Source organism: Acomys minous (assembly GCF_964271855.1).
Source record: "Acomys minous genome assembly, chromosome: 3".
Taxonomy (NCBI): domain Eukaryota; kingdom Metazoa; phylum Chordata; class Mammalia; order Rodentia; family Muridae; genus Acomys; species Acomys minous.
Genome location: NC_140485.1, coordinates 143,705,822 through 143,731,176, shown reverse-complemented (window position 1 = coordinate 143,731,176; position 25,355 = coordinate 143,705,822). Strand labels below are relative to the sequence as shown.

Below are 25,355 nucleotides of genomic sequence, written 5' to 3'. Positions count from 1 at the left end.
TAGCCTCGTCCTGCCTCCTCTAGGCTAGCCTTGTCCTGTCTCCTCTAGGCTAGCCTCGGCCTGTCTCCTCTAGGCTAGCCTCGGCCTGTCTCCTCTAGGCTAGCCTCGTCCTGTCTCCTCTAGGCTAGTCTCGTCCTGTCTCCTCTAGGCTAGCCTTGGCCTGCCTCCTCTAGGCTAGCCTCGTCCTGCCTCCTCTAGGCTAGCCTCGGCCTGTCTCCTCTAGGCTAGCCTCGGCCTGTCTCCTCTGACCATCCCAGCACACAACAGCTCCACATTGCACCCGGTATTAGCTTCCCTGATCATCTCAGATACCTTGATGGCCCCCCAGGCTGCGCTGTAGGCTCTTGTGTTGCTCTGATGCATTCTACGAGTTCTTGGGAGCCTCCATGCCATGGTGTAGGACCCCTTTGGAGTCCATACTGGCCCCAGGGGTGCGGGCCAGCCCAGGATTCTCTCCCCCATTGCTGCCTTTCTGAACTTGAAGCCCCTTTACCTTGTGTCTTTCAGGAATGGCTCTGGATGTGATCACCACACACCAGCCCTGGAAGCACCTGAGATTCCAAGGAGAGTCACCATTCACTGGAGCACACTTGTCCACAGACTGTGTGGGTCCCATCAGCTGAGTTAACCTGCACAGAGCAATGTGCTCAAACTTACACTTACAGACCTTGGTACTGCCTGCAGGGCCCTGAGCCATCCTGGAGGTAGGAGAGCTATGCGTGGGGTATGTTGTGTGCTGGACTCTGGTCAGCCATACTCTGAGTTCTCTGTGCTCAGGGCATGCCTGACAGGAGCCTGCATGCCTGTCCAGGAACATGGAGCCCACACTGTCCTCTAAGTAGCTTTCACAGGGCCGCGGCATGAGTCTCTCTGGCGCCTTATGATGGTGGGAACTGAAGGCCTTAGGTCCCTAAGGAGCCCTTTAGAACCTGCATGGTGGAGGCAGATGAAAAGTGGAAGCAGTATTCTGCGTATACGCCACTTGAGGGCGCCACACTGCCCTGGACCTGCTGTGTCACTCAGCAAGTCTGCTCACTTAGGCTCTGAGACTCAGAGAGCTGCTTCCAAACTCACTATTTCAAAGAGCCTGGACATACCTCCAGGGCCCTGAGGACCCAATTTAGAAATCTAGGTGGCCAGGGTGCCAGAGCCATGAGAGTCTCATGAAGACCTTACCTGGGGTGTGACCTCAGTTCTCTGGCCCCATGTCCTGATCAGTGTGACGCACATGCCTGCGAAGGGCTCTGGGGAGCTGCTGAAATGGAGGAAGAGAGGGAGGAGGAGGAGGAGGAGGAGAGTAAGCAGGACCAAGACAGGAGCACCGCTCACACTCACTGCTGTGACCTTTCCCACTGTAAGCTGAAGTAGGGGTCAGATACCCCTCCTCGCAGGTCTGTCTGAGATGAGGCCAGCCAGAGAGGCAGCACTTGTCTGTGATTTCACATGCACAGGAGGGCAGAGTCCCAGATGAGCGCATGTGACATGTGGCATCATCTCCTCCCCAGAGGAGCTGCAGTCAGGGCTTAGAGAGGCAGAGGTTGCAGGTCATGTCAGCAGTGCCCACCCCCCTGCTGCAGGCCTGGGAATGGCACCTCTCAGTGCCCATCTATGTTGGGCTCATGGAGCAGCCAGCGGCTCACACGCATGTGATTTCATACTCAGCGCTGACTGCTGCACTGCAGCCCATAGAGTCTGGACTCAGCTTCAGAGGCCAAGGCCAGCAGCTTCTTACTGGACAGGACTGTGAGAATGTGGCTGCAGACAGTGTTAGTGACAGATCTGCCTGGCCCTGTGTGGCTTCATATGAGATGTCCTGCTGCCCTGAATGGCCGTTCCAGCCTATGCCCAGAGAGCATTGGCCTGGTCAGGCTCTTTGCTACCTGGCCCTGTAGCTCACCTCTGCTGTTAGTCCATGTGGCCTGGCCGCTGCAGCTGCTCCAGGGACTCCCAGATGGCTTCTTCACACAGAGCCTCCCAGTCCCCATGAGCTCATCCACGGACATCTCACAGTCTCTATGCTGGAAGTCAGGCTCGATGCCTATCTTATGGGAGCTGCCATGGCTTTCGGAGTGGACTGGGAGGTGGCGGAGGGGCTGTTGTCTGCCGTTTCTGTTGTCCCCATTGCTCAGGGAGTCCTGGTGCATGGTCAGGCCCAGCTCCGGTGGGTCACTAATATAGGATTCCTGGTCCACTTCTTCTCTGAGTAAAAAGGAACACAAGAGCTGGTGCTGGAGGAAGATGAAGGACTCCTGCATCCCTGGGTCAGTGGTGTCAGAGTCCTGTCACCCTGCCAATCAGCTGGGCAGGAGGACAGGAAGCAGAAGGCAGGGCATTCAGGAGAGGAGGAGGAGCCGGGAGTTGACCCTTGACAGTGGAGAGAAGCTGCCCGAGGAGGATGCGATTGGCAAGTGCTTGGGATGTAGCGGGTTGTGAGGATTAGAGTAGTTTGTTTTAGTTTACTAGTAGATTATTAGCAGTTTAGATTTTGCCCAGCTCAGTGCCTGCAGCTTTGAATTACAGTTCAGTCTCACTGTGTCGATTATTTGTCCCTAGGTCACACTGAGAAGTATCAACTGATGGCTTCCTAGGCCATACAGATATATTAACTGCAATACTCTCCAGTTCTCCACAGATTGTTCCAGCTGAATCATAGGTATATTGGTAAGGAGTGTTGAACCTTACAAAAAGCCCTGAGGCTGCACGAGATGGCATGGCCCTTTAAGATGGAGAGTCGGTTTAGAATAGATGGGCTTCCTGGAGTTCTTAAGCTAACTGTGTGGAGGGCACAGAGAGCTGTTGGGATATGGCCTAGATGAGTAATGTCCTGGCAGAAGCCACCATCTTAGGCTAGGAGAAGTGACCCAGGATGGCTGGGGGTTGGGAGTGCAGAGGGAGAGTACTCCCTGGTGAGAGGGGCTTAGGAGTCAATGTTGGGGAACATTGAGTCCCCCCTTCTGAGAAGCCATAGATGCCAGTCCACCTCTGCAGGAATCCGTGGGGCCTGGGGCCAACTGAGGGCATGGTGGGTTGCAAACAGCCCTGCTATAGACACCTTTGTCTGTCTCTCACTAAAAAAACAATAGCTTGCCTCCAGCCAATTCCCCATCACTGTGGTGTAGGCTCAATTTTCTTAACAATTATACTTTATTATGACTCACTAACAGAGCGTACCTCACTTACAACCCGACTAACCCAAAGAATAGGAAAAGGAGAGTGAAGAACACAATAATGAAACCTTAAGGATCTCAGTTCCGAGGAACAAGCCTCCCGGAGTAGTCAGCAGGACCTCAGCAAACCGCAATTCAACCAAGGCGGCTGCTGGAACCTGGAACAGCGGCCGAGGCCCAGAGCCTCAGCCAGAGCCCTGAGCCTCGAAGCTTCCCTGCAGCAGCTCCCTCTAGGAGCGTCTCTCCAAGTGTTGACGAACAGCCAAACAATCCCGAGTCCTCTACTCTCCTCTCTCTCTCTCAGATCCTTCAGATTTTGCCCATCAAAGGGAAGTGACCCACTGCCAAGGGTGCACAGAGTGACGCCGAGACGCCACACATCGACTTCCGGCCTGTCACACTTCCTGCCCTGGAAGAGCCCGGGGACTGCGTGTAGAGGACTACCACAAAACGTGTCTAGTTTACTGCCAGCAGTAAATTCAGTGCTAAACCCAAAGCCTGCTATTTTAATGTTCTTATCTGCATCTAGTAACAGATTTTCAGCCATGAGGTCTCTGTGAGCAATCCTTTTTTGATGGCAATAATGAATGGCAGACACAATTTACTAAATTTAGGTCTTGCTTCTTTTTCCTTTATTCTTCCATATGCAACCAAACAGTCAAATGCTTCACCGCCACTTGCCTGTCCCATGATTAAGTAGAGTGCTTTTTTCCATTTCAGCAGCCTTGAACAACTTCACTATGTTTGGAGGATTTAAAATCTTTATTATTCTTACTTCTCTGAAGAGCTTTTGTAGACTTGTTGGGTTCAACTGGGTTTTGTCAATTATTTTTACTGCACCCTCTCTGCCCCGTGAGGATGTGTTTTGCCAGTTTCACGTCTGCAAGGTTCCCCTTGCCAATTGTTTTCAACAGTTGGTAGTTTCCCATGTGAGGCTGTCCATCCGCACAGGAAGCTGTTGAGTTTCTACACTGAGCTCCAGAGCGCCCGGTGCAAGAGGTGGCTTCTTGCCTCCCGTCTCCACGTGAAGTGTGGTTTTCAGTGTCTCGCCCATTCACCGTGAACAAAGGGTCCTAGTGGACATCTTATTGTGCTTTGATTCTGCACCACGCCAAGGCGAAAACAAAACTGCCTGAGTCAATGTTGGTGAGCATGGAGTCCCCCCTTCTGAGAAGCTATGGATGCCAGTCCACCTCTGCAGGAAGCCATGGGGCCTGGGGCCAGCTGAGGGCATGGTGGGTTGCAAACAGCCCTGCTGTAGACACCTTTGTCTGTCTCTCACTAGGAAGCAGCTTGTCTCCAATCTGATTCCCCATCGCTGTGGCTAAGCTTCTCATCCTCCTTTATATACAGCTCAGCCTTATGAACACGAGTATTTATGAGTAGAAATGGGGAATGTGTTGTTCTATTTGTGATTTGGGGTCAGGACATTCCCAAAGGCTCTGCCTGGAAATCCCTGCCACTCACCAGTGCGCACTCCTTCCCCGCAAACCGGTCAGTGGCCACCATTCCACCCTTGGAAAAGATGTAGGAATTAACTGTCCTGGGACTTTAGTGGTGGGGAGGGAGGGGACTTGGTTGCTGGTGTCATATGCTGGCGCCTGTGCTATCCTGTGGAAGGCTGCTCCTCCATGATTTTTCTCCCTGCTCAGCTGTGTCCTGCTGGACTCTTCCCCCATGGCCCCATAAACCCCTGCTTCTGTGTCATCATTTTAGTCTGTGGAAGTTGTAGGTTGGGGACAAGGGGTTTGTCCTGATGAGAGATAGTCAAAGGCATCCCCAGCAGATGTCTGATGAAGGACTAAGACTTCCCAGGTGTCTTCTCAGGGCCCTGCTCACTCAAGGTGACGCTGGCAGAACTGGTGTGATCAGGCACCATGCTGACTCAGGATCACAGTATCTCCCACCCACCTCTGGGGACACACCACTTGTAAGCGGCTAGCTCTTTTAAACTTCCAGGTTTCCAGACTTGGGGACCTGTTCTCGGTTAGCTCCAGGTGGAGACTGTTCCCAGGCAGTGGGGTGGGGGCACTTGGTGAGGCATGGTTAGGCATCTCCCATGAGGCCTGAAAGGCCATTGGCTGATGATGAGAGGGGCGGAGGTGGGATGCACCATAAGCCCCACGACTCTTCTCCTTTACAACCAGAATGCTTGCTGGTCACCTCGAGGCTTAAGGAGTCAGTAGAGACAAGCCATGTTAGAAGACCCGAGTCAGGGAGCAGGGGCCAGCCATGAAAAGAAGATGGATGTTTCAGCACAGGTCCCCAAGGAGGACAGCACACCTGAGATCGTCATGGTAAGCCAGGCCAAGAAGCAGAGCCCCACACTGTTCCTAATGTACGTGGAGGGACGGGACGTGAGCCCCTGGTCGTAGAGGTCACACAGCATTGTTGAAGAAAGGGAGACAGGTTTGGGCAACATGTATAACAAAGCATCCCAGAGAGAGTATCACAGGGTCATGGGATTATCTTTTCCTGAGAAGGGAATTTTCAGAAAATGGCATTTTTAGGATGGCAAGGTGCAACAGGAGGCCCCCTGAGTTCTCAGGCGCCCCTAAAGCCTACGCTTGTAAGGAACTTGACCCCTGTCACTGGCAGACTGTTCATTGCTCTCCTGGAGTAGATGGCTTGCTGGTGCCAGGGTTTTCTCGGGACTAAGGACAACCCTGAGTTGGAGTTACACTTTGCATCTCAAATGTCTCCCGAAGATCACAGGTGTTAAACTGACTGTACCTGGCCATGCTATTGGCAGAGGGCAGAGACAGGTGTAATTAGTAATTAGTGTAGTTAGCTGGGTCATTCTGTTATGCTCTTAATAAGGGGGCTGCTGACATATCAACCCACTCTGTCTCTCTGTGTCTCTGTCTGTCTGTCTGTCTGTCTGTCTGTCTGTCTGTCTGTCTGTCTCTCTCTCTCTCTCTCTCTCTCTCTCTCTTTCTCTCTCTCTCCCTGGTTGTCCTAAAGTGCGCACTTTTGCTCTGTCACTTTGATCTGCACTTTTGCTCTGTCACTTTGATCTGGCCACAGTGTTCCTGTTTCATCACTGGCCCAAAGTGCTGGAGCTCAGCAAGCATGACCTGCAAGCTTTGCACAGAAGCCTAAACAAAACCCTGGTCCTTACAGGTCGGCATTCTGTGACAGGGAGCTGACTGACACAGTGGAGCCTCTGCCAAAAATCTCTTAGAGAACACACTTCTGGATTTGGAAACTTAACACTGTTCTTCACTGGAGATTCAAGGACCCCAATTCCATGTGTCCCCTGGGAACCCTGTCTCTACCCGGAAGATCTGAATTGCTGGTTGCATTTTTGACACTTTTTGTTGTGGAGGAATATCACACCATGCCCTCATCAAAATCTACAATTAACATGTTAATCAAAAAACAAATTTTTTAGGTACTATCACATGTGGAAGAAGGGTCCAAGGGTTAGCCCTGGTTGGCAGAGGTACACGTCAGGTCCCTGCACGCTCTGCCATCACACTTCTCTGCCCCAAACCCCCCAAAGCTAGTGTTAGTAGCAGAGTGCCCAGAAAGGAAGAAGACACTAAAACTATGATGCAATCACTTGCTCATTGTCTCCGGCACTGGATGAAGTGGTATGGTCATCAATTTCTTCTCCGATGTGTACCAGTCTCCCTTTAAGACTCAGTGTATCTGTGGTGCGGTCTTACTCTTGGGAGATAATCCCTAGGGAAGGAAAGAGAGTTTTTCTCCTCACCACTGAAAGAAAACAAGACAGGCTTCTTTACACAGCATGCTCTCTGTCTCTTCTCTTTGTGTCTGTCACTCTCTCTCTCTCTCTCTCTCTCTCTCTCTCTCTCTCTCTCTTTGTCTCTTTCTATGTCTCTTTCTCTGTCTATGTGTTTCTCTGTCTCTGCCTCCCTCTCTCTCCCCGCCCCTCTCTCTCTCACACACACACACACACACACATTCACACACTCCTCAGGGCTGACATTACCCAGAGAGGTGGCTTAGAGCTGTGTTGAGACACCCTTGTCAACACTGAGCAGGAGATCCTTTGCAATGTGGCAAGAGAAAGGACAAACCTTGGAGGTCTGGGGCAGCAACTGATGGGAAAGCAATGGGGAGGTGTTTCTAGACCAGACCTTGTTAGCCACAGTAGCATCCATGTGATAGATGCCACTGTCCTGTGATGGGCACAGGGGCCTCTGTCTCCCTGGATCTGCCCTTGAGGGTAGAGAGGCAGAAGAGCACGCCCCTCAGTCAGTTCTTACCACTTGCCTGTTGGCCATCAGCTCTTCAATCCTCAAGCCCAGGAAGCACATGGGAGTGATGCCAGTGTCTCCTGTCAACTATTGTGTGTACAGTTGGGTTTATAGATTAAGATGAACAGATATCACAATAAAATTGCCACCCTGTAATATAGAACCAACACACACTGACACACATCACACATCACACACACACACACACACACACACACACACACACACACACACAAACACACACGCACACACACACACAAATTAGCAGACACAAAACCTAGTTGCATTTTGCAAGTAATACCCTTCATGCTGGACAGTCTCCATTGTCAGATGATAAGCCACGGCGATTGTGTTTCGGTCTCTGGGGGAAATGACACAGGCCCAGAGAGCTTAGATGGCCTCTCTGAGGTCTCCCAGCAAGGAAGTGGGGAAGCCAGGACTAGGGTCTGGGTCTTAGTCATTTTCAGACTCATGGTGGCAGCTCCTTTTTGACTGTCCCCAAGAGGAAGGCTGAGGAGAGCAGTGGATTTCTTTCACAGACATGTTCTAGCCATGCCTATGCCTCACCATGCGTGAGATGCAGCTGGGGCACGTGCAGTCAGTCCTGGAAGACACACTTGGTAATGATGGCTGAAGCTGTGGGCATCTGGCTTTCTCTATGGAGGTGAATGGCATCCCCGAGGTCCCCAGTCTCTCAGGGGACAGACTCTGTTTTGGGGGACGGTACTCCCACAGGGTGCCTGAGATGTGCCTATCACTCTCTTTCCACCCCAGGGGCTGCAGAAGCAGATCTGCGACCTTGCAGCAGAGCTCACTAGACAGGCATCCTGGTGGTGTGCAGCGCACAGAGACCTCCAAAGCCAGATTGATGCCTTGATGAAGGAGAACCAGGAGCTCCGTGAGGAACTGAGGGCTTTGAAGCAGCAGGGCACGGAGGACCCAAAGCCCCGCGAAGCCTCAGCACCTGCAGCAGAGGCAGCCAACACTCTGGTACAGCAGATTTTCTGCATTACAGAAATAGCAGCTTACAGGCATGCTGTCTCAGCTGGGTATCCTGTGAGGGCTTACTGTGTGTCCCTCAATTGTAAATCACACAGAAGTCACGGTGAATCTTGACTGGGCCTTCCTGGGAGCCTTGGGGACAGAGCATGTCCCCAACCTGTCTCCAGGACTCTCACAGGCTCAGATGGGACAGCTGCACACATGGCCTGGCCTCCTCAGGACTCCAGGTTCCTACTTTACCTTAACTGATGTGCTGGATCCTGTCATTAACTCCTCCAAGGCACAGGGGGAGGCAGGACCAGATCTAACCCTGTAATGTAGTTGGAGCTGGCTGCTGTCACTGCTGGAAGCTGGGAGGGGTCCTATGGGAGATTTTATATAGATGTTGCTACCATGTTGTCCCCACTACCCCTTGCTCATGTGGGCAAGAAAGGTGTCATTCCACATCTCTATCTGATGTCAGGCTCTCCTCCCTGTCAGAGAGCTCTTTGTTCTAGAGAACAGTCCTCTCTAGGAATATTAATATTCAATTAAGCTATTTTCCTAACAAGTTGGCAAGTCAGCCATTCCCACAGGGCATTTGCTGCCGCCGCTGCTGCCCTGTCTATTCTTGAGCCATGTGTCTCAAATCACCTCAGCTGTTACTCAGGACCAGACTGAAAGCACAAAGCACAAAGCCCCTGACCTGTGCCTGCTGCCTGCCCTCCGGACCTGATCCCTGTATCTCATTTCTGAGGGGATGCTCTGTTCTGCCCTAGGCAAGGTTTCTTTCTTGATGTAAAGGAGCAACACAGTCTCCTCAGGGAATGTCTTATCCTCTTGTCCACTGTCTCCAGCCTCTCCTCCGCTCAGGCTGGGGGCAGGCTTGGCCTCTGCTGAGGTTCTCTGGGAACATTTTTTACCTTCTCAGTCTCAGTTTAATAAATGCAGGGGTCAGTCCTGGTACATTGGAGGCCTTGGTCCAGTGTCGGTGTCCACTGGAGTGCCCTGCAAGGTGGAAGGCCTGGCCCAGTGGCTCTTCTGCCTCCTCTTTGACCAGCCTTCTGGCCGCAGGCAGACTGCTGTTGACCTGAGGATGACCTGAGCAATGAGCCAAGGGCAGGCTCACTTCCCCTCCTCCTTGGTGTCAGAGGGAAAGCAGCAACACCTTCTGGAGAAGGAAATGAACTCACGAGGAGCCCTGGCTATGCAGCCCTGCCCTGGAGAGCCTGTTCTTCCAGTGAGCCATAGCATGCCGTGGTCTGGTTGTATCTTCATTTTTTCAACGAGTCTTTGATATCCTGGCCTTGGAATCCTATCTATCACATGGCCTTTAGAACTGGAGGGTCAGGACCTGGGGATCATTTCCACGGAATGAATAAGGAATCCCTCTGTCTCTTGCCTGTGTTAACACTCAGTGACTCTTGGTAGATACTGAGGGCTAAGCAGGTCCTTGCGTTCTTTGTACAGTTCCAAGGGGATAAAAAAACTTTCCAGACCCAACCTGCCTTCACAGCTCTGGTGTGGTGACGGCATCAAATGGAACCTTCAGCCTACCATGAAATACATGGTAACTCCTGACGCCCATACATTGACATTGAGACCATCATAAAATCTTCCTGGGAAGAGAGGATGTCAAAATAGCAAGTGCCACATTGCAGGATCAGCCTCTGCCCTGGGTGGACTAGGGTTCCAAGGCCAAAATCAATTCTTTTGACTTTTCCGTTCTTATCTACCAAGATGTGATGGAGTTTGAGGTCCCTGTGGACTATACCCTGGATTTAGCAATAGCTCACAGCTGCCAAAATTTGTCCTGTGTATTCCCCTGGCCTTGTCCTCTTCAGGTGGCCAGACTCTCAGATATATTGTTAATTACATATTCGAGATAAACAGTAAGGCTTGGTTTTTTAAAGAAGTTGGGTGGCTTTGGTAGTTGTTAATGTAGTTGTTAATGTAGCTCATCCAGTCCAAGGTTTTAACCTGTACACGGATTTGTTAGAGCAATGTTTGTCCGGTGTCTCTCTCTTTAGCTTTAGGCTGATAGCCAGGCTCTTTGTGGGGGACAAGAGGGCCACTGGACGCAAAGGGTCACTGGGCACCAGAAGACATTGAGTCTGGTAGCCTGGCTATTTAGGATCTTAAGGGGGGAAAAAAAGACATTTGATTAGCAGGAAGTCGAACCCGGGACCTTTTGTTTCACAGTTTGAAACCTTTTCAGTTGAGCTGTTGGATCACTCTGAGAAAAGAGATGGCCCAAGGGAACCTTTGAGCGGACTCTTGGTTTAAAAATGTGATAAGTTGTATTGCTGAGGCCCTGCCCTGGATTCTAGAGGATAGGGAGGTTATGAAGACTGGCGGAGGGAGGGTGTGGATAACTCTGGGGGGCTCGAGGATGGAGCACAGCCTTCCAGAGGCTGTAGTACTCAGCCCTGGGAGATCTGCTGCCTTCAGTGAAGTCAAGAGCCACTAGAGTGACGACCCCAAGCCACCTTACCCCAGCCATTTCAGAGAGTGCATGTAGAGGCAGCCAGCCTGTGGCCAGGCGGAGGGCGGGCCCTCGTCAATTTTATTTTTATGGTTGCTTTTGTACCTCTGTCCTTTGCTGGGGGTGTTTGAGCGACGGGATAGAGGGATGAGGCCAGACAGAGAGCCAGACACCTCCAGGCTCTGGTGTTCTTGCAGTGCTGAGCCATGGCCAGGGTAGACAGTCTAGGGGAAGGACTTAGTTTGGGTTGACACAGCCCCGGGAAAAGCGGGCAGCACTTCACTAGACCTGACATCATGGAGCTTAACTTTTGTAGCCTGAAGCTAGTTGGACAAGTTGTGGACAGGGTCGGGCCTTAGTTTTGCATTTGTGCTGAAAATGACAGAGACTCCTGTGGACTTTACTCTGGACAAACAGGGTCTTCCCTGACTAGAGTAATTTGGTTGTAGAGGCTTCTACTGGGGATACCTTTGGAGCCCTGAAACTAAAGGGCATTAGAGCTTTCTTGGCCTGCTTTCTTCCTGGAAAAGAAGTCAGTAGCCACTTTCTTTTGTGGTTGAGGACTGAGGTGGGTTTGTTTACAATAGGATTGACTTGTTGATATGGTTTTAAACAGGTGCTGTTAAGGAAAGGGATTGTTTTACTTTTTAGTTTGGATTGTATAGAGACAATTTGTACAATAAAATATCTTCTGCACCTCTGTGAAGAAGGGTTTTTGGCTAAAAAGCTTAAGGAGTCCCCATGGAGGGTAATCTGGGTCCTGATTCTTCCTGCCTGGGAATACTGGGGAATTTTTAATTCTGGTCCCCAATAGGAGTCATGAGTAGAAGTGGCAGAATCTGTCAGGAATTTAATAGGAGTTTTTTTTTTATCTTGTCACAGAATCATAGAGATTACAAGGCTATTCTGTGGGCTTCTGTTTTGTTTTGTTTAAAATTTTTGGTTGGCTGTTGAAGGGGGTAGCTCCATTTAGGAGAGTGAGAAGTGAGGATTGTTTTGTCCACTTTGCCTGGAAGTGGACTAGAGTGCCAGTAGCCTGTGTGTACAATGCAGCTCTGGGGGTACCTGGGTTATTGAATTGGGGACAAGGGAGGTGGGGCTGTCAGTATGTAGCCCTCATAGAAATTTTTGGGGGAGGATTCAGGAGGGTCATATATTGAATTGGTCCCAAGCACTGGAGGATCATATTTAAGATATATGGAAATTGGGGAGATGTTGTTTTACACTGACTATCTCTATTTTGGATGAAGGAAGCAACTCAGGACGATGCATAAGAGTTATAAATACTGTGCATGGTCATAAAAGGTGTCAATTTTTATGTGCCACCCTTTTAAGAAGTTGCCTATGGCCTTAACCTGAGGGTCCTTCTTATGTGCTGAACTGTTTCCCATGGTGAGAGAAAATTAGAGCAAGCGCTGCTGAGGACGGTCAGCGTTCTCTAAACAACTGCTTCCTAGAGGGATTCGCCACCTCAGCAAACACAAGCCTGGCCACCGTTTCAGAACTGGCAACCGCCCTAAATGGCTTTTACTTGGCGGCTGTGTAACCAGTTTTTGTTCAGAGAGGTTATAAGGTCATCGCCCACACCCGGTTGGGCAGTCAGGGTCCAGAGCTCAGGTTAGGGAATCTTCTGGCCAGTGTCAGAGAACTGCCCTGACCAAAAGGCTTCAGCTATTCCAGAAACCCTATCTGGACCCGAGCGAGGGCTCTGACCAGAAAAGTAGGAAAGGTAGATATAAGGATTTTTTACCCCCTGAAGCCTTTTTAGGCATGGGAAAACTTCCCCTTTGTCGTGAGCAGCATTTTTACTCTTCAGCAGTAGATGAAGATGTTGCCCCAGGCCTGGCACCAACTGTGGGTTCCTTTCTCCGGGAGGCTGGGCTGAGAACCTGGCCACAGGGTTTTCTTTAGCCTTCTGGAGGCTAACTGAGGAAGGCTGTGTCCCTAGGGAAGCCTCTTCAGCAGTGAGGGAGCATTAAGGTCAGAACCCCCAGCTCCAGGGAGCGCAGGGCGGCTGCGCACTTAGTCAGGAGTCCAGTGTCCCTTGCAGCTGGGGACAGATGCCTGGGACTTGTGAAAAGGCCAGATAACTGAGAGAGCTTGGTTAAAATAAAGACAGTTGAAAGTCGGAGAGCGAGATTTTAATTCACTAAGACAAAGACAGAGGTAAGGAGGGAGAGACCAGGAATGAGTGGCCCCACCCCAGATGCCTGGGTTTTTAAACCAAGGGTATTTAAATTGCAGGAGCCACACCCAGGACACCCAGACACCCAGGGCTTGTCTCCAGGGCAGCTTTGATGCGTGTTTCTTCAAGGAGCCAGCTTTTGACACCTTTTGGCCTCAAGTCTGTGCTGTTTGCCTTGGAGGTTTCCCTGCAAGGAACTAGCCTTTTAACACAGTTTGATCTTGTGGACTGTTGCCAGGGGGGTTAGGGGAATGGGGGGGGGAGGGGATACTGCCTATTTCCAAGCAGGAAGGATAGGGCGTCTCCTCCAGCTAATACAAAGGCCCACACCCAAGCACAGAGGGCCCTCCGGGAACGCCTGCCACATACATGGGAGATATTGGATCCTTGCTGATATGAGACACCTGATCACCCAGCATTTGGAGATATTCAATTGTTTACACTGCTAAAATTTGGGTTTTTGTCTTCTGAATTTATGGTTATTATGTTCCACCTTCACTCTCAAAAAGGTCAAAGCTGCTGCCTTAGGAATGTGTCTGACCTTATTTTCTGAGTATGGCTTTTAAATTGTTGATTCAGTGATTTAAAAAAAAAAAAAAGGTTAGGGCATAGCCTCTCCACCATCTTGGCTAAGGGCAGTCACATAGCTGGGAACCATCTTGCTATAGCTTTGCCGCCATCTTGGCTAAGGGCAGTCACATGACTAGCAGCTATTTTGGTTGTGGGAGACTCAGGCCTCTCTATTGAAGGCTGCCAACTGCAATCAGCTGCCTTGCTTAGCACACAGGGCAAGCTCTGTCCTTTAAGCTAGCTTTTGCTGTTCAGAACAGGTTTTGTATGTTCACATGATGAAATGTGGCAGAATCAACAAGATTGCCAGTCCATCAGTGAACTGTATCTATGATTTAAAGTTTTGCTTTGATATTAGTTCAGAAATATATTTAAAGTTACACTAATAACAGATGCAGTTTATGGTCAGCTATGTCAGTGAATCAGTTGCCTGATAGTTAATGAAACAATTCCAAGAGAATGATGCCTTGTTCCCTAGGCGGAGTAGATGGTTTTTGGTTGTTCGAATCTTAGTACAGTGATATAAAATTAAGGTTATATTTTTATTACAGCATACTATGTATCAATTCTTTTAAGATATTGTGCCCTTGTAATTCTTAAAAATTCTCTGTGCATCACCAGGCGTGGTGGTGCCTACCTTTACTCCCAGCACCTGGGAGACAGAGGGAGGTGGATTGTTGTGACCTTGAGGCCAGCCTGATCTACAAAGCGAGTCCAGGACAGCCAGGGCTGCACAGAGAAACCCTGTTTCAAAACAAACAAACAAACAAACAAACAAACAAAAATTCTCTGTGCAGATCCATTCCTTTTAAAAGCTACTATCACAAACTATTTAGGATAATTAAAGCTTATGGTTTTGTTAGGTACTAGTTCAGTTAATCACAGGTGTTTTCTAAAATAATCAGCCAATATATAGCTAAAAACAAGCAATTCAGATATACTAAAATTACACAGATGTGGTCCTCTAGCACTTATCTGCAGATTGTAGATTATAACATTCTGTTTTATGTTTGTGTGATGTAGTTCAGAGCAGATAGCTAAAGACAGACAAGGACTGAGCACAGATATGCTGGCCCTCAGGCTTGTCAGAGATCTGCTGAATATGGCATTAAATATACTTAAACTAACAATGACAGAGAGTCCTACATCCTAGCAGTGACCTCCAAGATCTCTGAGAAGATTTGGCACAGCAGACAAATTCAACCCTGGATTGTGGTTTCTAAGCACTGGGCAAACCTGTCCCAGCACTTCACCTGGTGCTGGGCCCAGCGTGCACCGTGGACAGCAAGCTGGACATCTGGAGAGTTAATGTCTCAGGCTGCTGAATACGAGGTGAGGTCAGTCTCTTCTGTGATCTCCTTCCACAGAAACAACCTCTTGTCTTCTGTGCCTCTGTGCCTGATGACCAGACTGTCTCTGCCCATGGTGCCATGTTACCACAGGAACAACTGAGGCAACTGTCTAGGTACCAGGACATGGCTAGTCACCCCTGTCATTGTGATTGGTACATAAAATCATCTAGGTTTATCCTTCTCTGGTCTCTGATTACATTGATGGCTAAGCTAATGGTAGAGGACAATTAGATCTACTGTTAGTACATTAGTCAATTCATTAGCTAGTTAAAACTAGTAGGTACTAGGTCTCCTCTCTTATTAAAAAAGGCAAAAAGGCTTGCTTTGCTCACAGACTTCATGTTAAACAGTAAACAGTTTTCGGTAAAACTTTTTATTATTCCTTTTTTTGGATGACTGCACTCAGTGTTCAACTGCTTGTGTCTCTTGGTGAATAACTGAAAAAAAAAAGATGTAGTTTATATAAGGTCTGAGGATATGAAAGTTTAATATATGTTAACCTGAAGTATTTGAAGGTCGGAGAAAGTGTTTAGGGGTTGATAAATGCAAGTTATAAAATAAATATTTGAGGGTCTAAAAAAGCATACAAATGTTGGTAAGTGTGAATTATAAAAGTTAAAAGATCTTAAGAAAAGTTTTAAGGCACATAAATGCAAGTTACATATTAAAATATATGAAAAATGAGATCAATAGAGTTCTGATAAGCTGCTGGAGTACTGACGGCTTATTAATCAGTCCCAGGCTCAAGATTTTAATTTCCCTTTGTGTTGTATTCTGAATATAGACTTAAGGGTGCTGCTTCTCGTGCTAAAAACGAGTCTGTCCAATCTGTATATCAAGTCCTGGACTGAAAAAAAAAAACAATGTTCATGCTTTTACTGGGTTTCAAAGGCATAAGCCTACCCCAGATGTCTTATAGACACAACTTTAACTTTTGTCCCTAGTCTGTATTTGTCTCAGCAGATTTTTACCTGGCTAACAAACTCCATCCAGAGCTGCTGAGATCTGGACCTGCTGGAAGTTGATGTAAACCAGTCTCGCAGATGTGACTACTCCCTGTCTCTTTAACTGGATCAGCTAAACAGCTGCTTTTCATAAGTGCCCCATTAGCCTGTGACTAGCTTTTCAGCCTTTCTAGGCCCTGATAACAGCGCCCCTAATGTCAGCAGGAAGAAGTTACAGAAGAGAACGACCTCGCCCATTTTCCCACTTTATAGGCTGAAATGCTGTGTCAAGGACAACACTCTGTCAGGAGAGACAAATGGCTATAAGAAAATAAAATAGGCTCTTAGTTCTGTTTAAACCAGTCAGGCTTTGTGCCTCCTTATATCAAGCAAAGGTCGGATGCCATGCAGCTAATGGTCACAATGGACCCCAGGCACAATGCCTGGCCCTACAACAGGCCGACTCAAAGGAATAAGTTTCAGGAAGACCCATGATTGGGCCTTGAGTGAACCTGTGGTGGTGTGTGTAGGGGGGGTGTGGGTGGAAATGAGATACCAGAAGAAATAAAATTAGATTTCAGGGTCACCTGGGGCAAGGGTTAAGAAACAGGCCTACAGGAGACAATCTGGCCAGATACATGGAGTAACTGGGGCAGCATTCCCTTCTGAGCTAACACCACACCGTTCCCTAGCAACCCACTCGGATGGCACTGAAACTATGGCCAAACACCACATGGCCAGGTGGGCCACTGGAACCATGTATAGCCTTGACACCTATCTCAGGGTCATAAAGTCCCTTGAAGAAACAGACTTAAGGAGATTTGGGCTCACAGCTACAAAGAAGAGCCCCACCAGAGATAGCACTGCCTAGCAACTGACCCAAAGGGTCCCCCTGGAGATAAGAGTTGCTAAGAGACCCAGTTTTATGGCTGCGTTCCTTTCTTCCCACTGGAGATAGGGTTACTAAGAAACCAGACACTTCCCTGGATATGGTAGTGAACAAAGAGGACAAAAAAAGCTGAGCCGTGGGGGTGGTCTGCCTTTTTCTGTAGCCTGTCACCTTTGTACGTTAGGCCTCTTTGTGTTACTCAACCAATGGAAGCTTGCCAGGCTGGAACTCCCCTGCTTTGGGGCGCTGGGAGGGATAGGAACCTATAAATTTACCCTCAGGTCAGTGTTTGGAGCTTTTTCCGGATACCACTGTGTTGGTGACCATCAGAGCCTGGCTCAAGTCAAAAAAAATTAAAGGTCATATGTATTGCATCGGTATCAAGTCCTGGTGGTCTTTTTCTTGGGTTCTATCTATCGGGGTACAGCAGTGTCACACTAGCCCTTTAGCAGACCGCCTGCATGGACCTCTCTCATTTCACTCTACTGTCACCGAGGAACTCCACTGACTCTTGTCACGGACCCAGCTTTAGCCCTTGTTGTGAATTTTTCTGTCCCTCACTACCTGGGAGCCTCCCTCCCAGTGTTGTTCCCCAACATGGATTCTGGAAGGTAAATCACATTGCATTTCCTGCCCTCCATTGTGGTCTCCGCCTCCTCCCCTCAGCCTGGTAACAGCTCTTAGAGGTCTCTCTCCTCCTCCCACTTCTCTACTCACTAGAGACTTCAGCTCTTGGTTTATACTCTGGGTCCCCATCCATTTATCCATGTCTGTCCACATTACTCTTTGACTTACACCGATCTATTTGCACCACATCTCCAACCCCTGGAGAGCCTGCCCCTCCTCCTACCCTGGGGCTCTAGAGATGAGAGGCAAAATGGCTGCACTGTCAGCGCCTCAGCAGGAGCTGTCCATGGTGACCATTCCTGCTTCAGCACACTGCTATGAAAACCCAACACCTTTCCTGACTCAGAAAGCCTGCTGCTGCTTTTACTGCTGTCGACAAGGGAGCTGTCCTCCTGCAGCCTACTGCCTTCATTGTGGAATCTTTGTAAATTCTGGACACCTTGTAAACAAGGTAGAAAGTGGCCAGACCTCTGCCTGAGAAAGTTCCAGCAGCCCATCACCCCCACACCTCTGTAACTGGCATCTCCAGACCCTCATTAGAACTCATTCTACATTATGGTAATTTGAGATGAGGAGTCTGGACAAAAGCCCATTGCTCCCTGAGCTTCCCTCAGCTCAGGCTCGAAGTCCCACCAATCCACTCTCTGGACACCCCTGCCCCAGACAGCTCCATTCCCAAAGAAACCCTGTATGAAAGCTGTGTCTGCCCAGTTCCCTGCTGTCTTCTCTGAGGAGCAGAGGCAGAGACTTCTGGATTTGTCCCTCCAGTAAATAAGAGATTTCTGCCTGATGTGACTTTCTCATCAGAAAAAGAAGGAAAAGGAACAGGAAAAGGAGAAGATGAGAAACAAAGAGCAGAGCTCAGGCTCCAAGGCCCCTCAGCTCGTCAAGGTTTGGGGAAGCTGTCCCCTGGGAGCTGCATCGTCTCTGTTGAAGAGGCCCCCTCTCAGAGCTGTGCGGTTCCTGTGCACCCATACCTCAGGATAACCTTGGAACACTGTCCCACTCCAGAACTGTGAGATTCCTGGGCTCCGGTGACTCACAAGATGTACACACACACACACACACACACACACACACGGATACGTGCAGGCACACACACAGATAGACACAGATGCACCCAGAAAAGCAAACCTATATACATACACACAAGCACGCACATCACACACAAACACAGGAACAGGTGCACACACAGAAAACCTGTAAATACACATCCACGTACACTCTCTAACTCATACACAAATACACAGCACACATACAAACAAATAAATCCAAACACTACCTCACTAGACACCACAAAGTCACACTGGGCTCCACTCTGCAGCTCCTCTCAGTGCACCAAAAGAAATCCAGGCCAAAGCCTCAACGCACAGCAGAGGCAGCCAACACTCTGGTACAGCAGATTTTCTGCATTACAGCATGCATTAGCAGCATGCAGGCATGGTGTCTCAGCTGGGTATCCTGTGAGGGCTTACTGTGTGTCCCTCAATTGTAAATCACACAGAAGTCACAGTGAATCTTGACTGGGCCTTCCTGGGAGCCTTGGGGACAGAGCATGTCCCCACCCTGTCTCCAGGACACTCACAGGCTCAGATGGGACAGCTGCATACATGGCCTGGCCTCCTCAGGTATCCAGGTTCCTACTTTACCTTAACTGATGTGCTGGATCCTGTCATTAACTCCTCCAAGGCACAGGGGGAGGCAGGACCAGATCTAACCCTGTAATGTAGTTGGAGCTGGCTGCTGTCACTGCTGGAAGCTGGGAGGGGTCCTATGGGAGATTTTATATAGATGTTGCTACCATGTTGTCCCCACTACCCCTTGCTCACATGGGCAAGAAAGGTGTCATTCCACATCTCTATCTGATGTCAGGCTGTCTTTTCCGTGAGGTAATCACTCATGGACGAGTTCTTAAATGCTCATTGACTGCACAATGTGACTGGCTAGAAACAGCATCTGCAACACAAACAGACATCTTTGAGCCACAGCAACTACAAATAATGCTGTGAATGCCAGTTTTAAATTTTCCCAGGGATACCTGTATTCAAACACAGTTCTAGGAAGAGTGTGCAAAGGTCTGACATGTGTAGACACGTGGGTGAAGTGCAACACTGTAAAGTTAGCACTGGAGACATGGTGTTGAAGGTTCACACTGCCCCTTCCTCCTCAGAGGACAGTGCACCTTGAAACACCAACCTCACACTTGTAGACAGCCTCCAGCGCAGGAAGAAAAGGTCTTTGGCCAGCTGTGAGTGTTGGGTAACCCAAGGCCTTCTGAAAAGTCATGTGGGGATTTAAATGGGCAAACCATATAATGCGGAAGATAATATCCCCAAGTAGACATTTTATCCCACCAAATAAATCCTCCAGTGCCAGGAATGGATTACATCTTATTGAGTCATTGGCCAGAGGGGAGCCGTGGAACTCCCCAAATGTAACAGGCCGTTGTTAACACTACTGGTTGTTCTCAACAACCTGATGGTAAGGCTCTGTTCCTGAAGACACAATATCCTCACCGAAATGGAGAAATGGAGCTGTTGCCCATCTAGAAGCTTCTCCCCTACTGAGTAGCACTCCTGGTGCTCTAAGGTCCCCGGCATGCTACCAGAGGAGAAAGCTAATCGCCAATATCATCCATGACACACCCATTTACCTAAACAGAGACCGCCTGCAAGATGTATCAGTGCAGTCGTGGCCCGAACATTATGGGAGTCACCAGCCGCTTCTTCACTGAATTTAAGGCCCACTGCAGGAAATGGAACCCACACCTGACACTGATAAACTGACCACGAAACTGGGACTAGATAGGTCCTGTGTCTAGGAGAGCGCCAAACACAATTATCCTGTAAAGGAACACGTCAATAAAGTGAGTCCTGATAACACACTGCTCTGTCCATAGATGAGAGCCTGGCCTGACCCGCATCAGAGGCATCTCTTCTCACAGTAGATAGTAGTTAACCTAGAAGAGCACAAACGGGCAAGGTGGAGAGCGAGGCTTTGGGGCTGCCATCATCACTCCCCTCCCCTCCCGATGGGGAAGAGGGGGCGGGAAGGTTGTAGAAGCCAGAAGTGATGGCTGACTACACAGAAACAGCCTCACGCAGACACAACAGGGCTGCTACACCATGAACTCACAGAGACTGTGACAGCACCAAGACCCGCACAGGCTCAACCTGGAAGGAATCCCAGCACTGAGGAGTTTTTCTTTTTATCTAGTTTGTTTTGATTTTCATTGTGTTTGTTGGGGTTTTGAGGGGGGATGAATATGAAGACAGGCAGGGGCAGGTAGGGAGGAAGGGAGGATCTGGAGGGAACTGAGGGAGGAGAAAGAACATCACCAAAAGATATTGTGTGAAAACCTTTAAGCAAACACTGTGAAACTGTTGTATATTTCCTACTTCCCAGCATGCTCCTCTGAAGTCCTGTGATTTAAGGACAGGAGGGCAAGAGTTTTTGGTCTTAGTCTTTGGGGTCCTGTGATGATCTGGAACTGATAGTAGCCAGAAGCAGGAAGCAGGAAGCAAGCGCTGGTCACAGGTGTCTGAGCCACAGTGTAGTATCACCAACACGCAGGGAATCCAGTCCACGTCTCTTAGCTCAAGCCATTATTAAGGCGTTCCAATATTAGTGAGCAGATTAAAGTGTGACCTGCCAGCCTCACTGTGCTCTTTAAGCCTGAGCACCCCTGCCCTCAGGTGTCCTTGCCTGCCTGTGGTGGGTGTGCAGTTGTTGCTGCTAGTTTGGGGGCCACAGCAGAACAGATTACGAGCAATCAATTATCTGAATGTAAGCAGACTGCTTGGCAGATATGTGCGTGAAGGGAAATAGTGGCTGGGTGAATCGCTAAGCCACACTTCAAAACCGATGATTTAAAAAATAGGACTAAGGCTAGAAACTTGCTTTTCTTGAAATTTGTTAAATTTGGTTTTATGCCCTTTATTCGCCCTCTCTAGACTACAGATTGTAAACCCTTTGTAGATTACAATCTACAGAGTGCAATGGCTCTGATCTGAGACTGGGGGAGGGTTTCTGAGACCAGCTTCTCTCCTGCTCCCCTGGTCAAGTGACAACATGGGGTTGTCATAGTCCAGGACACTTTGGGGCAGTCGTATTGATATTGATACAAATCCCCCACATTTGTTTCTAGCCGGTGTACATAAGGATAGAGGGCATCGATTCAGACGAAACAACATCTTGGGATGACAGAGACGATGCTCCTTCTGGAAGTCTTCAAAACAGGAGCACAATGGCCACAGGAGGATCAGAGTCCTCAGAGGAAAGACTGTCCTTCATGTCTTTGCATAAGAAGGTGACCTTAGGAACTTGTACTGTTGAGTATAGTCTGTCCGTCCTGCCCTCTCCTCCTCCTCTCTCTCCTTCCCTGTGTGTGTGTGTGTGTGTGTGTGTGTGTGTGTGTGTGTGTGCCCAAAGAGGCCAGAAGAGGGTGTGCTAGACTCCCTTAAGCTAGAGTGACAAGTGGTTGTGAGCCATCCAACATGAGTGTCATGTTGTGAGCCAAACTGGGGTCTTTGAAACAGCAGCAACAGCTCTTAACCAGGGGGCGGGCCCTGGGCCTCTACCTCACCTTGTGAGACAAGTTCTCTAACTGAGCCTGGCCTTTCCCCTGACTCCTCTCTCCAGCCTAGGAAGCTTCAGCAAGCTTCCTGCCTCTGTTTTCTGGGTGCTGGGATTACAGGTCACACCTGATCTCCTGTGGGTCCTAGGGGTCTGAACACCTGATCTCCTGTGGGTCCTACAGGCTGGCTTTATGATTGTCTTTATGCCAGGTTATGCACCTGTCTTCCAAGTTCCTGCAGAGTCACCTTGGCAGAATATCTCCAGAACCACCTCTGACACCACATTCCTGGACACAGAGTCCTTACCTGGTGAGAAGGGCGAGGCGGCAAGGGACCAGTTGCTGCTGGATGCTCCCTGGGAGGGATGGCCACGGGGATCTGGGACTTGGCACGTGGGTGAGGCCACCTTCTGTCTGATTTCCACTTGAGCGTCTCCTTCCGTCTTGGTCCCCTCTAAGGACACCTTTGGCCAGTCCAGGCTGGCTCTCCAGGGCCATCCTGGGGCTTCTCTTTCTGCTTGCTGGCCGGTGATGTCACCTACCTGCTGGGTCAGGTTAAGGGTGTGGCCTAGGAGATGTTTACCCTATAATTACTGCAGACACATTGTTTCACTCACTTTCACAATCAGTGATGACACAGACACCTGATGTATATTACAACAGCCTTATCACCTGCAGCGCAACAGATATTAACTCCTGAGCTTCCTTCCATCATATTCCAGGCTCCCTCCCACGCCACCTGCTTCTACTAGTTTCTATTTCAGCCTAATCCCACGCCTAATCCCAAAGCACTTGCTAAGGTTGTTCGTCTGGGCCATTTCTTTCCATGTGGAACTTCAGAGTTGCTCCTCTTGGCCCACAGGGCTCCTTGCTACCCCATGGCCACACCCTCCACCTACTTCCTCCTCCTCTGTTTCCTGTCTGCTTCTTCCTCCCAAGATTCTTCTCTCCTCAGAGTCCCAGAAGCCTCACCTGCTCCTTCCTCCTCGCCCAGGTGTAGGCCTTTTATTCTGCCAATCAGGGAGGCAAGGCTACACAGCAATGCTTGCGATAGGACAGATGTGCTTGTCAGGGCAGTGACTGGATGTTGGAAGCCAGTAATTAGCATGAAAACACATAGCACCAGAGCAACTCCCACACCTCTTGCTGCACCACTTCCTGCCCAGCCCTTGCTTGACCTTCCTCTGAGCTACAGCTGCCCTCTCCTGTCTCTGTGGGTCGCACCTGCTGGCTCTGAGACCCCCACAGAGGTAGGAAGGATGCCTCCTCCAGCAGCTGTCAGTGGAGGCCATCACAGTACATACACTCTCTGGACACTGGGGCCTGGCCCTGGGTGTGCATGGCCTGTGCTGTGGAGACTTGGCTCAGAGCCTCGGCTGGCAGGCTCAGCTGCTCCCCCTTGTGGGCAGAGCGAGGACTCTCATCCACCTGCAGCCCAACTACCTGCCCTCCTGCACTGCCCTTGTCAGTCCTCTTTGACAAGGTCAAATGTCTGAGCCTAGCATGTTCTGCGCATGGGTTAATTTTAACTTAACACGACCTAGAATAACCTTGGAAGAGCATCTTAACAAGGAAGTGTAAAGGTTGGCCTGTGGGCACGTCTGTGCTGAACTGTCTTGTGAACTGAATTGGTAGAGGAAGACCCAGCCCACTGTGGGCAGCGCCATTCCCTGGCCAAGGGGTCCTGAATGACACAAGAAAGGAGAAAGCTTCTGAGAGCACAGGAAGTGCCCACGCACTGTTCTGTCTGCTCTTGGCTGCGGGTGTGCCGCTCTCAGTTCCTGAGGGACGGTGGCCTTCCTGCCAGTTTCCAGCTGCCCCGGAGGCACAGAGCTGCTTCCCCACTGCCCCTTTCCTCCTCCGTGTCTAGAGGGCAGCTGTCACTGTGAGTGACCACTGTGTGGTCCTATGTCCACCCCCTACTAGAGCAAAAGCAGCTTCCAGGCAGATGCCACCCTCTGAGAGCTTAGTTGTCCAGGCCACCGTCACAGGTAGTGAAAGCACAATCAGCAGAGAGGGTTGACTGTTTCCACCTTGCACCGCAGGATTTTAACACTTGTCAGTCCCTGGCATTCATTCACACAGTGGCCTCAGGAAAAAAAAAAAAGAATGCATTGGGAACTTAACTTGGGCTTGGGACTCGCACTGGGAACACAGCACTTTCACTGTATATATACAGTCTTTTGGCAAGTGGTTCTCCGCTGTTCCAGACACGTGATCCTCGAATCCAGAGAGTTCAGAAGGTGAGTTTATCATGCAGGCTCGAGCAAGCAGGTTACTCACGTGACCGGAAGGCTGGTCAAAGAGGAGGCAGAAAAAAACACTGGGACAGGCCTTCCACCTTGCAGGGCACTCCAGTGGACACCCACAGTAGACCAATCCCTCAAATGTGCCAGGAGTGAGCCCTGCCTTTACTCAATGAAGATCACAGAAGATGACTCATGCTCCCAGAACAGCACAGCTGAGGCCAAGACTGCCCCAAGCCTGAGCCAGCAGAGAGGCTTGAGAGATGGACAAAGAGGATAAGACATTGCCTGAGGAGACTGTGTTATTGCTTTACAGGAAGAAAGAAGCCTTGCCTAGAGCAGAACAGAGTTTCCCCTCAGATGTGAGGCTGGGAGAACAGGCAGCAGGCACGGCCAGGTACCTTTGTGCTTTGTGCTTCCCGGTTTGCTCTGTGCTGGCCCCTGCTCTATCTCTGGCTTCTACTTTCTCCATCACTCTTCAGCACACTTCTTACCTTCTCTAAGAACTTTACCATTCTTTCTTCACCCCAAGCCTTCTGCTCTCTTCTGTCTTTCTCCTGTTCCCAGTGGGGACTCAATATCACTGATGTGGACCCAAGTCTAAAAGGTGCTCCTGTGACCCCATCCCTCCATCTGGAGTCCATCTCCCCATAAAGCCAACAGCTCCCCCAGGTGAGGACTGGAGGACTATGGGCCCAGGGACTCTTCCAGGGCTACTGGCCCTAACACGGGTGGCCATCAATCACGAGAGCTACAGACAGATCCTTAAGTTGTCAAAAGCAAAATCACAATCCATTAAGCTTCAAAACCCATCACTGACAGTGTCATCAACTACGCATCAGGGGTCCAGTTGTGGTCGCTGAAGGCCAGCATCTTCTTGCATGCACAGTTTTCACACACTGATTGTCCTCCTCCTGCTCCTAAGGCATAGTGACGCACAAATTTTTATAGACACCATTCCTAAGAGACTCCTTTCAAAGATCTCCACTGGGAAGTGGGAAAATCACACATGAGATAGGAAGGCAAGCCAAAGCCCAAGACATTATTCTAATAATTTAACCTACTTTATTATTTCTCTTGCCCAGAACAAATTCTCTTGTCTCTTTC

The 25,355-nt window shown here is 49.6% G+C and overlaps 1 protein-coding gene and 2 long non-coding RNA genes across 3 annotated transcripts; 1 reads left to right on the top strand and 2 right to left on the bottom strand.

Annotated features, from left to right (window-relative positions):
- Positions 1 to 533: 533 nt before the first annotated feature.
- LOC311595254 lies at positions 534 to 2,659 on the bottom strand. The gene is made up of 3 exons (XR_014778379.1): positions 1,898 to 2,659; positions 1,177 to 1,255; positions 534 to 629 (listed from the first exon to the last, which is right to left on the bottom strand). It is a non-coding gene; the product is annotated as an uncharacterized lncRNA (long non-coding RNA).
- A 2,655-nt stretch (positions 2,660 to 5,314) lies between these two features.
- TCP10L (t-complex 10 like) lies at positions 5,315 to 24,902 on the top strand (the record flags this gene model as incomplete). Its single annotated transcript, XM_084775237.1, has 5 exons — positions 5,315 to 5,464; positions 8,168 to 8,383; positions 21,574 to 21,735; positions 22,214 to 22,312; positions 24,816 to 24,902. Exons 1-5 carry the CDS (start codon positions 5,363 to 5,365, stop codon positions 24,900 to 24,902), a joined length of 666 nt encoding a protein of 221 aa, XP_084631363.1. The 5' UTR covers positions 5,315 to 5,362.
- LOC311595253 lies at positions 5,987 to 7,554 on the bottom strand. Its single transcript, XR_014778378.1, has 2 exons — positions 7,403 to 7,554; positions 5,987 to 6,854 (listed from the first exon to the last, which is right to left on the bottom strand). It is a non-coding gene; the product is annotated as an uncharacterized lncRNA (long non-coding RNA).
- Positions 24,903 to 25,355: the final 453 nt, after the last annotated feature.